The sequence below is a fragment of the Rhodamnia argentea genome, chromosome 6, assembly GCF_020921035.1.
Source record: "Rhodamnia argentea isolate NSW1041297 chromosome 6, ASM2092103v1, whole genome shotgun sequence".
Classification (NCBI taxonomy): Eukaryota; Viridiplantae; Streptophyta; class Magnoliopsida; order Myrtales; family Myrtaceae; genus Rhodamnia; species Rhodamnia argentea.
In genome coordinates this window covers 22,177,619-22,192,700 of record NC_063155.1, presented here as the reverse complement: position 1 = coordinate 22,192,700, position 15,082 = coordinate 22,177,619, and the positions used below count along the sequence as shown (strand labels likewise).

The 15,082-nt window shown below is 39.5% G+C and overlaps 2 protein-coding genes across 6 annotated transcripts; both read left to right on the top strand.

Annotated features, from left to right (window-relative positions):
• Positions 1-998: 998 nt before the first annotated feature.
• On the top strand, positions 999-3,130 carry LOC115734328 (double-stranded RNA-binding protein 1-like). The gene is made up of 4 exons (XM_030665063.2): positions 999-1,258; positions 1,455-1,598; positions 1,984-2,219; positions 2,343-3,130. Exons 1-4 carry the CDS (start codon positions 1,033-1,035, stop codon positions 2,928-2,930), a joined length of 1,194 nt encoding a protein of 397 aa, XP_030520923.1. The 5' UTR covers positions 999-1,032; the 3' UTR covers positions 2,931-3,130.
• A 960-nt stretch (positions 3,131-4,090) lies between these two features.
• LOC115734393 lies at positions 4,091-14,715 on the top strand. 5 transcript variants are annotated; one of them, XM_030665146.2, is made up of 14 exons: positions 4,092-4,523; positions 4,608-5,330; positions 6,062-6,259; positions 6,366-6,677; positions 7,007-7,134; positions 8,094-9,233; positions 9,806-9,947; positions 10,049-10,205; positions 10,337-10,500; positions 11,206-11,288; positions 12,460-12,595; positions 13,289-13,350; positions 13,875-14,031; positions 14,240-14,715. In XM_030665146.2, the coding sequence occupies exons 1-14, from the start codon at positions 4,353-4,355 to the stop codon at positions 14,402-14,404; spliced, it is 3,738 nt and encodes a 1,245-aa protein (XP_030521006.2). In that variant the 5' UTR covers positions 4,092-4,352; the 3' UTR covers positions 14,405-14,715. The 5 variants fall into 5 exon arrangements, with proteins under 5 accessions (XP_048136098.1, XP_030521006.2, XP_048136099.1 ...); XM_030665147.2 differs by having other exon boundaries at positions 4,093-4,523; positions 12,460-12,559; XM_030665149.2 differs by lacking the exon at positions 4,092-4,523 and having other exon boundaries at positions 5,076-5,330; positions 6,353-6,677.
• Positions 14,716-15,082: the final 367 nt, after the last annotated feature.

Below are 15,082 nucleotides of genomic sequence, written 5' to 3'. Positions count from 1 at the left end.
TTGAGACTCGCAAGGTTGGTTCCAAACTTTAGCTCTATTTGATCACCTCAATTTGATCATACCCAATCGTACAATTAGGGCCAATCAGTGATCTCCTATACAAATTTGACCCATCTTGCCAATTAATTGAATGCGTGGTGTACGCCCTTCGGAACAAATCTATCACTTTGAGAAATCTTGTCGGGAACTTGGTCCAAGATTGATATAACCATGGATCTGTTGTGATAACATCTTTTATGCGAAAATTCCGTATTATAGAATGAAGATTAGAGAGATTAAGGCATACCTTTATCCATAGCAATAATCTTCAAAAGCAATAAACTTGAGAAAGTAACATCCAAAACTTCTCTATTGTTGCAAAACTAAGAGAAAATGAAGAAATATGGTTTCTTTCCCTTACCCGCTTGTCTCTTAACGTACTTTATAGGATATAATACAACTTTCCTTGTGTTGGGTCGAGAGAAGACCGGACTCTTTCTATGTGCTATTAATAAGCATATTCAATGCGTGCCTTCCATCAAAGCATATTACATCTTCATAAGGGTTATAATATTTGCTAACCGAAACTCAAATCATTAATCATGATAGGAGTTGTAAATTTTAATAGCCAAAACGTCCTTAGCATTAAATAGTTATTATATCATTAATTAATTATGTCATGTTGGCCATGGTATTTTTACAAACGAATCCGGTCAAACAACTATAATGAATTTGATCCAGCGGATGAGGATCGAGACGAGAATTTTCGTACGACTCGCGCTTTTCACATGCCCCGTCCGTTTGAGCCAGTGAGGAAATGAAAAGCTATCGGGCGCACCTAATACAGTAAGCCAAATTCATCCTAACCGTTAAATAGTGTCGGATCCACGTGGAGCTCGTAGCATCCAGCGATGGATGCACTTAATGGTTTTTTTTTTTAATACTCTTCGTCACGCGAAACGCATCGCCTTCGCGCCAATAAAGCACGCTCCTCAGTAAACCTCTCTTCTTCTTCTTCTTCTTCTTCTGGTTTGGGGGGGAGAGAGAGAAAGCATGTACAAGTGCAAGTTGCAGGAGGAGTGCCAGGCAAGGAAATGGGGATTGCCGAGGTACTCCACGGTCAGAGACGGACCAGAGCACAGGCCACGCTTCCGGTCCTCCGTCTCCGTCAACGGCCAGTCCTTCGACTCTCCCACCGCCTCTGATACTTCCAGGCGCGCCCAGGACGAAGCTGCCAAGCTCGCTTTCCTTTCCCTCTCTCCTTCGCCTTCGCCTCCAGGTAAGCACCTGAGTAAAGTTCTCTCTCTCTCTCTCTCTCTCTCTCTCAAGTTCTAGTCCCTGTGCTCGGTTTGTTCCAGGGCTTTTACATGTATTAGCTTTCGAGTGTGTTTTACGGTCGTGAACAGTTGTGTCGAAGCTTGTGTTCCGTGTTACTCATGTTCTGTCCGATGTTCATCGCTTCTGAATTCGGGCAGAGGGAAAGCCAAGCGCCAATGATTCTTCCACCGCTGCAAAACAGCAGATCGTACGACTGTCCGACGGCAATCACAATGATCAAGACGACAACCGTGACGATTTCCCTGAAACCAAGTCGAAGGGACTCGGTTTCTTGGGCAGCGGTGAGGGTAGTTTCTCTCCACAACTTTCATTTCTTCGGTATGGACTCTTTGGACCAAGAACAGAAAAGGGGACTCTGCCAATTCCGTGTCTTTACTCTATTTTAGTCTGTTCTTATTGTAATCCTCCGACCGTCGATTGAATCACAAGAAAGGAGAAGTGCTGATGCAATCGCTAGGAAAACTCTGGACCAAGATTGTTGCTACAAAAAAGTTAAGAGGGCTGAAGCATCTACTGCATCTCATTTCTTGATCTGAACACTTAGTTCTGCTGATCAATCTTGCTGCATGATCATCAACCGATTAGTCCATTTATTCTTGATCGAGGATAGAGCTTGCTATCTTGTATGACTAGTTCTGCTTTCGCTGACCCACCTTACGTTTATAGATTTGAAAAACCAGTGCAAGAGCCACCTGCAGAATTATACTCAGCGGAGAAATCTCTGTTTGCCTGTATATTCCTGTACATGTGATGGACCGCCTCATGCCCGTCGATTTCAGGCCACAGCTGTAGTTGATGGATGTACATTCGAAAGCCCTCGATCCTTCAACACTTTGAAGGAAGCCGAGCACGCTGCTGCTGAGGTTGCTCTGATGTTGTTATCGGCCGATAGATTTCAAGAGGTGAAGTTCTCCATGCGATACTCCTGTGTTGCGGTGCTTGTTTCACCGTCGCAAATCTAATCCACGTCATAATCTCCGTAGGTTCTTGATAAATTTTGTATGCCCTTTGATCTTTGCCTTCAGGATGTCTTGGATTGTCACAAGAATCTCTTACAGGAGCTAGCACAAAGAGAAGGGTTACCCATGCCAGTTTACAGCACTACAAGAACCGGTCGACCTCACAGTCCAATGTTTGTGTCGTCTGTCGTTGTAGGGGGAGAGTCATTTCTTGGGAAAGAAGGCAACTCCAAGAAGCAAGCGGAGATGAAAGCTGCTCGAGTTGCTTATTCCGTTCTGACAGAGAGAATCGGCGAATTTTCAGCCGAAGTAGGAGACTCCGAGCCTGAGACCAAAACCATCCCCACCGGGATCGACTCATCTAGTCGAGGAGTGTGCATAGAGAAAATGGCTGAAGGTGGAAATAATTCCTTCTCATCCAAAGCACAAGTTTCTTCAGCCATGGACATCTCAACTTCTCCTAAACCGGCAGAGTTTGGCCGTTCGGCAATCCCATTTGCAGGGTCGAGCCGAGGGACAAGGAGCTACTTGCTATGTGACCGGGTAAGGGTTTACTCGGGCTTTCCGGATATCGCATTTCCTGAAGGCATTACTGTGGTACCTATAGCCGATGACAAATGGGTCGCTGCGAGCTTGGAATTCCCAAATGACTAAGGCTGTCGGTTTTGCGAAGTTCCTCGATGATTTTCTTCTATGACATCGGACTGACATAGATATCGGTTAAGCCTCTGTATCGCTGACCAGTTATACTTGAAAGGATCATCTTTGGACTCTAGAACTCTGTCACAGGCATTGATTGGATTTCTCTGTATAAGCCTTTTAGATGCAAACTACAGTCATCTGATGTTACTGTTCATCGTTCTCCGGACATCTTTTGATGCAAACCATAATGTAGAATTGCCGGCTCGATCATAAATTTACCGTAAGCGACTGATGAATGATGAGCACTCAACCGACCATGCCAGTTATCGGAAACTCAGAAACCTCAGACAGCTCAAGGCAACATGGAGCAACTCCTGAGACAGCAAGAAGCTCCGAAGCAATTTGATCTTAGAAGAACTATAGGGCATATTATTCTCCTTTGCTTAATGCTTTCAATTAGTGTTTTAATTTTTCTACTCACTTAAATATGCAAAAAAGAGAAAATAAAGTCTCACAAAAAAGATGAAAATTGTTAACTACAACGGCATGATACGTATAAATTTCAATGAAAGATGCGATGATTTCTCACATTTTCCCCCAATTTTATGGATGTGCATGGAACGGTGCTATATTTTTAGTGCACTGCTAAAAATTTTAAAAAAATGCAATCAAAATTTAAAACTTATCACAAAAGTGCAATTGAGTTCTAAAATTTTCAAAAAAATGCAATCAAATCCTAAAACTTGTCACGAAAGTGCAATCGAGTTTTAAAACTTTCGAAAAGTTCAATTAACAGTAGGACTTGATTTCATCAATTTGATAAATTTTAAGACTTAATTGCACTTTTCAAAAGTTTTATGACTCAATTGCATTTTCTGACAAATTTTATGATTTCGTTACATTTTTATGATAATTTTAGGACTCAATTGCTCTTTCTTAATAAGTTTTAGAACTTCCACAATACTTATCATTTTATTATATTTTTAATTAATGACATTTTCGGAAGTAAGCATAGCTCTCAATTTCACTTGCCACGTGGAATTTTAGATTCTCCGGAACTATGAGATATCTTTTTCTTTCGTTTTGCTTTTACTTTTTTTCCCTTTTACCCGAATTTCTCATTCTAATTCAACTTAATATTTTTCCCGGTTAATTCAGCGGCTCTAAAAAGTAAAAACTGCGAAGTTCATCGCCCCAAAACCTCTCTTCTTTTTCAAAAACTTTGCCTCCATCTTCCTCAATTTCTTCGTCTCTATCGACCTTAATTTTTCCTGCATTCTCGTACAATCCAAACATGACATCGGAGAAGTAAGCGGCGCTCACTGGCCAGAAGCATGTAAGATAGTGTCCGCGCAGCCGAATTGGACGCGGATTGAGGGAAGACATCCGATCCACAGGCGTCGGAGCCTTGCAGCTGGCGGCGGGCTTTTTGAAATGGCGGAGGACGCGAGCTTGGCTTCGCTGTACGAGAAGCTCAAAGTAGAAGATCCGTGGCTTCCTCCGAGGACTTGGGAATCCATCCCGTCGCAAAACGGGCACAGTATTCATCCTCGCGCCGGCGATCCCTCTCTTCGCCGGAGCCTCTTCGATGTCAAAGCTGTCTCTGTGAGTTCACCTGTCCTGATCTTTTTCCCTTTTTTCAATTGAAGTGTGTTCTTCAGAACGTTTTGTTGAGACCCTTTTCGACAGGAGGCAAGTTTGGTGAGGCTGGCGATGAATGCACTGCAAGGAGTGCAATCAGCAGTTACCAGTATTGAGAAACTATCTGCTTCCTTTTGTTCTGATCCAGCCGACCGGTCCTTCCACCGGATTACCAGTCTCTGGAACCGGACTTCAAGCACTCATTCTCTGGGGATGATTCTAAAATCCATTGGTCATTCGGGCTGTCTAGTTTTGCTTCTCAGGAAGTTTGTGGAGTATTTTGCAAATTTGCATCCGGATATTGGGCCGACAAGAATTAGGCATGGAATGGAAGGACAATCAGAGGGCCGAGATAAATGCCATATCAACATTGAAAACGACGAGCATCTTCAGGGCAGTCTTGTTAATCAGGCATTTGCAGTAGCCTTAGGAAAAGTCTTAGAGGGATACACGTGCTCTTTGGGCACTTTAGGTGCCTCGATACATTTGAGGCGGTCAACTGAGGATGATCAGTTTCCTGCTGATGCATCTTCTGGAGTTGGATGTCTGACAAATGTCATGCTGTTGGATATATCACTATTGGAGGTGCATTCTCACACAAAGGAACTGAGGACTAGGATAGAAGCTCTTGGAAATATATGTAAGCTGGACAATGTTGCTCTTTGCTTCTCAGAATTGCCCCTTGAAGATCTACTTACTAAAACAACAGCAGAATTTCGCAACTTCCCCAGAGGTGGTGATCTTCTTTCTTATTTGTATGAACAGTTGCAGGTATGATTATGCCGATGTTCGACTGCTCTTGTATCATCTTCTCATACCACTCATACTAAGGGTCTTTTGAATGACTCCAGCAATAAACAAGGATAAGTATTTTTAGTGCTGCGAGGGTCCATACTAAAGCAGAAACCGTGGATATAGGAAGATGTAGCCAAGAAGAAAACATATGCACTTCCTATTATTCCTTCCATTTTCCCTGAATATGCAATTATTACACATATTGTTGTATTTCTCTCTAGCTCATGGTGACAGAATCTAACATTCGCTACATTATCCTTAGTCATAAACCTCAATCCTTGTTTTCACCTGTATTTGTTGTCCATTCCATTTCATCCAGTTTTGAAATTGTTAAATGATTGTATGATCATCTCCTCATTGGAATGTAGTTGCTATAAGCTGATCCCTATTGTTTGTAAGCTCTCTCATCCTTGCTGGGAGTACCTGTTCTCTTACTGATGCTTTGTTGATCCTCTTAGTGTTGCTTTCTTTTTGCTGCTTCACTTCCCTTAGGTTTATCGATTACCAGGCAATGCAATCATATGCAATAAGTTATATAGGAGGAGTACCTAATCCACTGTTCTCCAAAATATGAGATTTTTTTTTTTTTGGAAATTTTCAGTCTCACTTTGATATTGTACTTATGCTTCTTTTAGTGAGAATATCTTTGATATTGTACTTATGCTTCTTTTAGTGAGAATATCTAAGAGATTGGTTCTCCTTTGTAGGTTTCTGATCCTGCTCATAATATGTTACTTAAGTTTCTTTTTGTACGTTCTTGTGCTCCGTTCCTTGGGTTCGTCAGATCATGGATTTACCAAGCAGAAATTAATGACCCATACAAGGAGTTTTTGGTGGAATATGTATCTGATCCTGCATTTCATCCACCATGTAAAGCTGCTAATACTCATGTGTCATGTATTCAGGTAAACCCATGGCATCTATAAGGCTACTTATTCGAATATTGATTCGTACGCTTTTGTGGTTAGTGCTTCCTGGCTATTGATAGTGATTTACAGCTGTGCTCTACAGGTGCAAGAAAAAGTTGCTGTTCCTTATTTTCTGAGGAAATCAGTGGTTCCACTTGTTCGAGCTGGGCAACAGCTTCAAGTTGTAATGAAACTATTTGAATTGTGTAACTATGTTTCTCCGGGAAGCTACACCATTGAGGAATTTTTGCCCAATTGGAAAGATTTTTCGAGCAACCATTCATCCCACGCTTCTGCTCTGACCTTTGACAAAGAAAACATAGAGGATCTTGTGAATGTGAGGAACAATTATTACATTGAGATGAATGAAAAACTTGAGAAACTCTTGACAAAGTTACAAGTCAGATATAAGCAGGTAAAGCCTTGTAACTGACTTATGTGTGGTCTATCTGAGCATTTTCGTATAATTGCTCAGTCATTGTTGTTTTCTGATGATAGCTCAGTTAAGCTACGAGCAAAGTATACCCATTTTCATGCTTGTATATTGACTTCATGATAGCTCAGTTAAGCTGAACTTTAAAACTTGTCTACTATATCCTTTTGCTTGTTGCATAGTGTCGATATGGATATTAATGTTTGGGTGCTTTGTTTCATTGGAGCGAGTGTCATATCAGTTTCTTTAAAAGTTTAAGATGTTGGAAACGAGCCCAATGTATCTCAAGCATATTGGCTTGGCCTTTTCAGGTTGCTGCATTCAACACTATATCGTTTGCCTCTTTGAGCAGTTGGGCTAGTTCAAATGCTGCTGCTTCATTGTTGCTGAACAACAGCTTTGGTGCTCCTGCCATACCAGTCGAAGAGGGATCGACTCTGTAATCTCTCTCTCTCTCTCTCTCTCTCTCTCTCTCTGTGCATGTGATCTCTCTATGGTTGCTTTATGGCACACGCATGTGCTTCTGTGCCTTTCTTTGGAAGAGGGGGTGAGGGAAGGCCAGCGTACACATATAAGCCCGTTAATTCCAGCTTTTTCCTTCTTGCCCAACTTCTCACTTATAAACTTGAAATTAATTCTTGAAGAGAAGGCTTTCGCTTATAAACATTGGTGAAGAGAAGCTTTTTGGCTTATAAACATTGGTGGAGTACCATAATAATTCTTAAAGCATGTACGTTGAAATTAGTATACAATTTGCTTTGTACCTTCTGGAGTGACAATTGGAGTCCAACGTCACAGCAGCTTTACCTGTCAGCTTGAGCTCCAGCTTAATAAAAATTAAATCTTTATGAAAGTAAATATGCTTCTTTGGATGTTAATGTCTCTCAAGCAAGCTGAGATTGTGTTTTAAGGGTGTGTATCCATCTGAATGCTGGCACTAAAAAGTTCTCATGGTTCTGTGGGGGCTAAATAGCTGGATGATTCTTCAAGAGCCAGGCTGTGAGATTGCATGGCATGCTGAGAACCTTACTCGGTTCTGGAGTTTTCATTTTACTGCCACGTAGACATTAGCCAGTAGTTAGTAGGTGGTAATAAATATGGAAATTAGGACTTTGTTGGTGTCTCTCATGCTCTATATAGAGTCATCTTATGTACTCTTTCATTAAGTTATTGAGTAAAATTACAGCTTTTGGGTATTTTCTCTCTTCCTCTCCCGTGGAGATCCTAGAATATTTACACTTGCTATGAGATAACCATGAACACAATTTCTCATTTGGTTTGAAAGTAAATTCTGGAATCCACTCTTCCTTTTTTGGTTCTTCGGCTTCTAGTTCTTTTTCGTATCTGTTTTTCATTCAAATGTTATATTTATTTTATTGTGCTTACTTCTCCTTGCAGAGTTACTCGCCATAACAATTACGATGAGGAGGTATGTGAGTCACCTGATTGCTTATCTTCAGATAGCTTGGAAGAGATGTCTGATAGTGAGGAGCTGATTGAACAGCCAAATAATGCATCTCATTCCGAACAAAAATACTTTTCTGCTCTAAGATTCCTGTCAAGTACTCTAACTGCTAGTTCATTGCGGGAAAAAAAAGATCCTAACGATAAGAAGATTGATTTGAAAGGAGATTTTCAAGAAGCAGATCTGCCATTGGGTGTTGTCTCTTCAATTAGTAAATCGCATCGTGTTGAGTTTGGGGACCCTGATCGATCAAAATTATCTACAGATCAGATCACAAATTCTCCACCTGAGGGTGGTTTTTCAGTTAGTGGCCTTTTAGAGGATCCTAGTGTCATTCATCAAGGATATTCAGAGGAGCATAGATTAAGCACACCAGGCTGTTTTGGAGGTTTAAGCAAAAGAAGGTTGGAATTTGCAGAAGTTCTGCCATTTTTCAGAGGAAACACTGCCACCAGCACTGTTTTAACTGACAGAACCTTATGCATGGAAGAGAATGGCATTGGGACTCATTCTTCTTCCATACTGTGGATGTTGCAGCCTTTAGATGTTATCCATCACCGTAATTTTCTCAGCATGAATCCTGTGCTGACCAACATCACCCATACTCCCTTCAAAAATAATTCTGGAGTGAAGGACAGCATATACGGTGGACAATCATTGCCTTGCTTTGACTTCACTTCAGTAGAAGACCCTTTTAAACTATGTCTTGAGAAGTTAGACACCATTTCTAGGTATCAACGTGGTTCTGAGCGACCATTCTTCGGGAATTCTAGTGCTTCGACAATTGTTATTAAGAAGCATCGCCGTGGTGAAGAAGAGCATGGTCTTGATAGCTTAGTCAGTGCTAATAAGAAAGGGTCATGCATATCCTCACCTCTGGGTTCAAAGGGCCAATATCATCATGCAGTTTTGACGAATGTTTCGGGTGGAAGCAGTTGGGAGACTATGCTGGGCAGTTGCAGAAACAACAGCATTACTGGTGTCAGAGACCAAGGAGAACATTTGTCTGCCAATTTCAAAATACCACTTGATATAGTCATTGAAAAATGCATATTGCAGGAAATCTTGCTCCAGTATCCTTTTTTCCATGCTTACTAAGAGATGTTGATTTCTCCTTGTTTTGAGTTTCCAACTATCCAGAGTTTTCATTTCATGGTAAATGTGCTCACTAGTCACCTACTTTCTCACCATTTGAGCACATCTTAATTTGTGCAGTTGTGTTATGTTTTAAGTTCCCTGGAATTTGATATTTTGTGTAAAAAACTTTAAATTTGCCTGGATGTTTGATATAAATTGATGATCTATTTAATAGATAATAGATACCTGATCCCTTGTCGGAACTCTTTGCGAGTGATTTTAGATAATTTTTATTGGTAGAATCCACCAAATGACCAGAACGTAAGTTTGACGTGATCCTGTGGAAAGTAGTAGGAGTCATCGGTTTGGAGAAAGTTGAGGCAGTAGTGTGGCATATTTTCACCACATTTTGATTTATATTTTGTAGTAACATAATACGGTTCTCGTCAATCTTAATTGCGGGCACACAGTTTTTTCCCTGGTACATGGAAGTGAAAACCTGGAAAATTCCATATTTTCTTGATTGTTCTGGTTTGCATGTGGATTCTGCTTTCCTCAATGATTTTAGATACAGGTATGTCAGCAGATTAACAATCAAGTTGCTTGAAGAAGGTTTTGACTTGCGTGAACATTTGCTTTCTTTACGACGCTATCATTTCATGGAAAGAGCAGATTGGGCAGATCTTTTCATCATGTCACTTTGGCAGCATGTACTTCTTTCTGAAAAATTGAACGATAATATGGTTTTTCTCTGCTGATGAGTTTTTTTTAGTTTCTCTTATTCAATTTCTTTGTTTTGTTTTGACTGCAGAAGCAGTTCTCTACAGGCATAGATCAAAGTGTTTCAGATGTTCAAGAGCTTCTTGAGATGTCAATTCAGAGGTCTTCATGTGAAGAAGACAGCAATAAAGATAGGTTATTCGTTTACACTACGGAAAATGACAGATTGCCTCAGTCAACTGCAATTGGTATCTTTTTGTTGTATTTTATAAGCAATTCATTCCTTTTTCATCGACAGTGTACTTTTCTGTGCTTTCATCTGGATGCAGTAAACTACCTTTGTGAAACTTGACTAACCTTGGACTATCAACTATCACAGGAGTCCATTCTTTTGACTTTTTGGGATTAGGATATCGTGTGGATTGGCCAGTCAGCATTATTTTGACTCCTGCTGCACTGAACATATATGCTCAGATATTCAATTTTCTGATAAAAGTGAAGCTTGCTGCATTCTCATTAAGTAATGTATGGTGTTTGTTGAAGGTATTTGTTCTTGGCTCTGGCTCTCTTATGTGTTTTGAGTTTTTTTTTCCACGTGTAAAAGCTTGTACTGAGTGCTTCTTCTGCTGTATTCATGGAAATGCAACTGACACTTCAGTACATGTTCAATAATTCACAAACTGAACTGTTGATTGGTTGAGCTTTAGGCAGAAAAAACTGTTCTAGGAGGATCATTTTTTTTGGCTATGTAGGTCTAGGAGAATTGACCTGCCTCTCATACGGTTAACTGATAATATTGTTGTTTTGGTCTAGATTTTGGCCTTTTGCACTATTCTTTTTCCTGTGCTTCCAATTGTAAGTAGAATTTTTGAAATAGCTGGAAGCTCATAAAGGTGCCTTGTTGATCAACTTTGTAATATGCAATGCAGCTATATATTTTAATGATATGCAATTCATTTCTTGTCTGCCCTTTACCAAAGTTTTTTTTTTTGGTAAGGAAATTTACTTCTCAAAGTTTATTCCTATTATTTGTTCAAACTCTCAAAAATTTTCTTCCGTACTCCAAAATTGATATGCAACGATATTGAAAAAGGAGCTAATTAGTTTTAATGGAGGTAACAGAAGCAGTTCAAGTTTTTGTGATGGTCGTTCTTGTTGCTAAAGTCAAAGATATGATTGTTAAAGGTTCTAGAAATTAGATATTTTGTGACGATCACTCTGTATGATTTGTTTTTGAAATTTTGACAGGGTGCAAAGCATATTAGTCAAAGCGGGAAATGTGAACTGCAAGCTGGGCAAGTTAATTGTTTTACTAGCTTGATGAATATGAGGTAACCTGCGCTGTTTTTATTTACATCTTTTAGTGCGATCAGTTTGCCAAGGTGTTGTGTTTAGCCAGCTGAGCAAAAGATTTTCCTACATGCCCTCTGGCATATGTCTTCCACTATTTTCAATTTTCTGAAGATTTAGAGCAAATGAAACACTAAGGGCTCTTGGAAGTTCCTTGTAAGAAAACTGATGCACTGACTGCCTGTTACTGTTGATGAGTTTCTTTTATCTTAATCAAAACAAATTAAGCTACTCAGCTTCACTGATTTTATGCGTTTCTTTCAGATGCACGTAAGGATTAAGTTGAAAATAGTCTTCTGTTAGTCTCGGAAGCCCATGGAAAAGATACTGCACCATTAATTGTATCGTTTAACAGGCATAGTGCCGTCTCAGGATAGCAGGAAGTTGATTTGCCTTTTAAGGTTCATTTCTACATGATTTTGGATCTTCTACTTGAAGGGGGTTTTAATAGGCATGAAAAATTTCTCTGTTTGTTCTCCTTTTTCCCATCTGATAAGTTTAGTAGGTTTTCAATGACACCTATTTTCGAGGCCAAGAAAATTAAAATTTAAGTAATACCATGGGTGGCTTTAGTAAGTATGCTCAGTGAGATAGAGGCTTCGAGGCCAATTCATTGAGTTTGATTCCAAGGTCTATTACCTCTGTGAATGGTCTGATTTGGCATTCTGGTGGAAATTAAGCACCATGGGTTTCTAACTCTGCATCCTCCTGTCATGGTTGATTAATGCTTAAGATAGCTCCACTCTCCTTGTAGATGCTGGAAAGACATTTGAATACTGGTTATTTCTTTGTTTTATGTCCGTCCGGAAAAACAAATGCTGTTTTACGGCATTTACTCCTGAGCTTACACAAGACCTCGTTTCTGATCTTTAGGTAATCATATTCAACCGTTATCATAATTCATTGAGACTGACAATTGAGGAAATATTTCATGATAGCAGATGATGCATGATGATATATCTGTTCATGTATTGAGAGTTTAGCATCTTGGACTTTCTAATTGCAATGATTGCAAATTTAGATCTCTCGCTTGTTAATTTTTGTTCAGGGGTCTATTAGTGGCACCGTTTTCTATTTGATAGTATCTCTCTCATGTTGTGGAAGTTCTGTTTGAAACTCATAAAGGAAGTTTTCTTCTCTCTGTGATATCAGGCACCAGTTGAATCATTTCGTATCCATGTTACAACAATATGTGCAGTCCCAGTTATCTCATGTTTCGTGGTCTGGTTTTCTCCATTCCCTTCAACATAAGGTTCTCTCAAATATTACAAGAAGTGCATTTCTGGCTGTAAATTTCTGAGAAATAAGTTTTAGTTCTTCATTTCTCTGTCCAGCTGGTGGATGAGGATCCTATGCTGAAGTTTGCTTGTGCAGCCCAACTAATATTTATGCTTTTATTTTTTGGCATGTTTCTTTCCAATCTTTTTCTAAATAATTCCCATACACTTTTAAATCATGGCTGGGTGGCGGAATTTAATTTCTCTTTTATAATAGATATCAGATAATAGAAACTGAGAGCACTAGGGAAATTCTTGATGTGAGGCGTGAGAAAGTGTTCTTGTGTGTTGCAATAGTCTTTCTCCTCTTTGAGAGAGAAAGATTAGCAGTGATGTTTTGTAGCCTGGACCTGCAGCTGCTTACTTCATTGTACCCGTGTTTGCGTTTAAATTGCTTACTGTATGTTAGGCTGTTAGCTTTAATTTTCACTAAGCTTTTGTGAGAGATTTGCAAAGGCATCTATCCTTTTAGTGGATGTGTTGTCTTATTTCCCTTATATCATCAATCGTCTTGATGTTTTATGACTTGCAGAAACTGAGCTGTCCATGGAAGGGTTGCTGGGCATGCATCATGCATCTTTGTCATGTAGATTACCCATGCTAAAATCAATGAACATGCATTTTTGCTTTTTCTGCCTCTTTCTCCGAAATTACTTCCTACTATATTCTTTTCGTTAGCTTGAAATTTCCCATGGTTGACGTAGGTCAAAGATATGATGGATCTCGAGTCAGTGCATATGGAATATCTTGCCGAATCACTTGACATGTGAGTTTGCATTTCACTTTGGTTCGAAGTTTTTAGACTTTTACTTCAGAAAGATCGTCGTAATTGGTCATTTTTTACCTCATTCCTTGCATGACAGTTGAACCTCGCTGGGTTTAGGACGGGAATAGAATACAAATACTTGACTTGGTTTCTTTTTGCTTAGCTTACAAGCAGTAACCAGACTGCCCAAAATTTGCGGCAATATCACTAGGTTCAAAGCGATGTTTAGTTGTTTTATCCACCTGGGATACAATTTGGCCACTGATGTTTAATTGAATGAAAGGGAAATTACTGAGTTAACTTAGTGGTTGATGCCCAGCTATAATGGCAGTTGAAATGGCGAGATCGATTCATGTTCTACTGATTCACAACAGCTCTCTTCCTCGTTTATCTCTTTTTTTTTTATCCTGTCCAACTGCAACTATCTTTCGACCAAAGAAAAAGAATCAAATATCTACAGTGGTAGCCATGGGAAGATGTGACTATATATTCTAATCATAAAGATGAATGTGATCTTTCTTCAGCTGTCTTCTGTCCGAAGAGACACAGGAAATTGGTGGCATAATACAAAATATTTTACAGTGTGCCGTGGACTTCCGTGGTACCTTATACGGGGGTGCATGGAGTATAGGAGGACAAGGAGACCTATCAGTCAAACAACCTATCATTAATTTTTCCCAGGTAATGCTCACTGTTAGTTGAAAGTATTCCTCCTAGTTTCCCTCTATAAGGTCCTCTCATGTGTGTACCAAGCAAGAAAAGGATCCTGCATCTGTGCTCTTGAATGTAATCTCTATGAATATGAGAATCCTTGTCTTTGATGATGAATTTTAGATGATTTTGTTTGTTGATTATGTTTTCACCTTTTCCCGGGTGTTTGCTTTTACAGGTGCGTGCTACGAAGGAAAATTTTGAGAAAAACCTGAAGGAATTACACCTTATATATCTTAGGTCTGCCAAACACGGGAAATTCGGGCTCTCTAAGTTATGGAGCTATCTTAATTTCAATGGCTATTTCACGAACTCAATTACTCAAGATGCTTTCTTATGGTGATCTCCGTGGCAAGCCAATCCCATCGATTGGCGAATGTGAATCCTGAAAGACCTCCATTGATGTCCCAGAAAAAATTGTGTTCAACTGGACGCCTCGTATAAGGCATGTACTGTTAATGTCTTCCGACATTGTGGAGCATTTAATCTTTGATACAAATGAAGATCCAAGATGTATCATTCACAAATTATATGAATGCTTCATCATCAACGCCAGTGCTCGCATGCAGTAGGGGTGTGGCGGCATGCATGTTGGCTTCTATGTACATTCTGTCTGTGACCTGCAATCGCTTATAAAGACATTCATTCACGACATACCCAAAATATTTTTCCTTGCTTCGGGTGAGATGCAAGTTCTAACTATGGGAAAGGGCCATCTTCTTTCTACTTCTCCCGATATATTACCTAACTAGAATGTCTCTATTACTTTGGTAACTTTCCAAGTTTGACAATACCTTACAACTATTAGATATTAGAAACTTTTTAACTACAGTTTATTGTTGGTAATTTTGCAAATGAGAAGTAAAAGGTTTTAATGACTTTCTTTATTCAAAATGTCAGTTCGCTTCCCATAGGTAATTTGCATTTTTTACGAGTTTAGTAGTCACTTTAAACTAATTTAAACCATTTAAAGTTGATAAACTTGAAAACCTATTGGTAATTTACATCCATTAGTAATATC

What these genes read in the sequence shown, in the direction of transcription:
- LOC115734393 (XM_030665146.2), top strand. Translation starts at nt 4,353, where the DNA reads ATGGCGGAGGACGCGAGCTTGGCTTCGCTGTACGAGAAGCTCAAAGTA. An exon ending in TACAAGTCAGATATAAGCAG is followed by an intron (nt 6,678 to 7,006) that starts GTAAAGCCTTGT and finishes TGGCCTTTTCAG; the next exon opens with GTTGCTGCATTCAACACTAT. An exon ending in CAAGAAGTGCATTTCTGGCT is followed by an intron (nt 12,596 to 13,288) that starts GTAAATTTCTGA and finishes TGGTTGACGTAG; the next exon opens with GTCAAAGATATGATGGATCT.
- LOC115734328 (XM_030665063.2), top strand. Translation starts at nt 1,033, where the DNA reads ATGTACAAGTGCAAGTTGCAGGAGGAGTGCCAGGCAAGGAAATGGGGA. An exon ending in TCCTTCGCCTTCGCCTCCAG is followed by an intron (nt 1,259 to 1,454) that starts GTAAGCACCTGA and finishes GAATTCGGGCAG; the next exon opens with AGGGAAAGCCAAGCGCCAAT. An exon ending in ACTCGGTTTCTTGGGCAGCG is followed by an intron (nt 1,599 to 1,983) that starts GTGAGGGTAGTT and finishes TTACGTTTATAG; the next exon opens with ATTTGAAAAACCAGTGCAAG.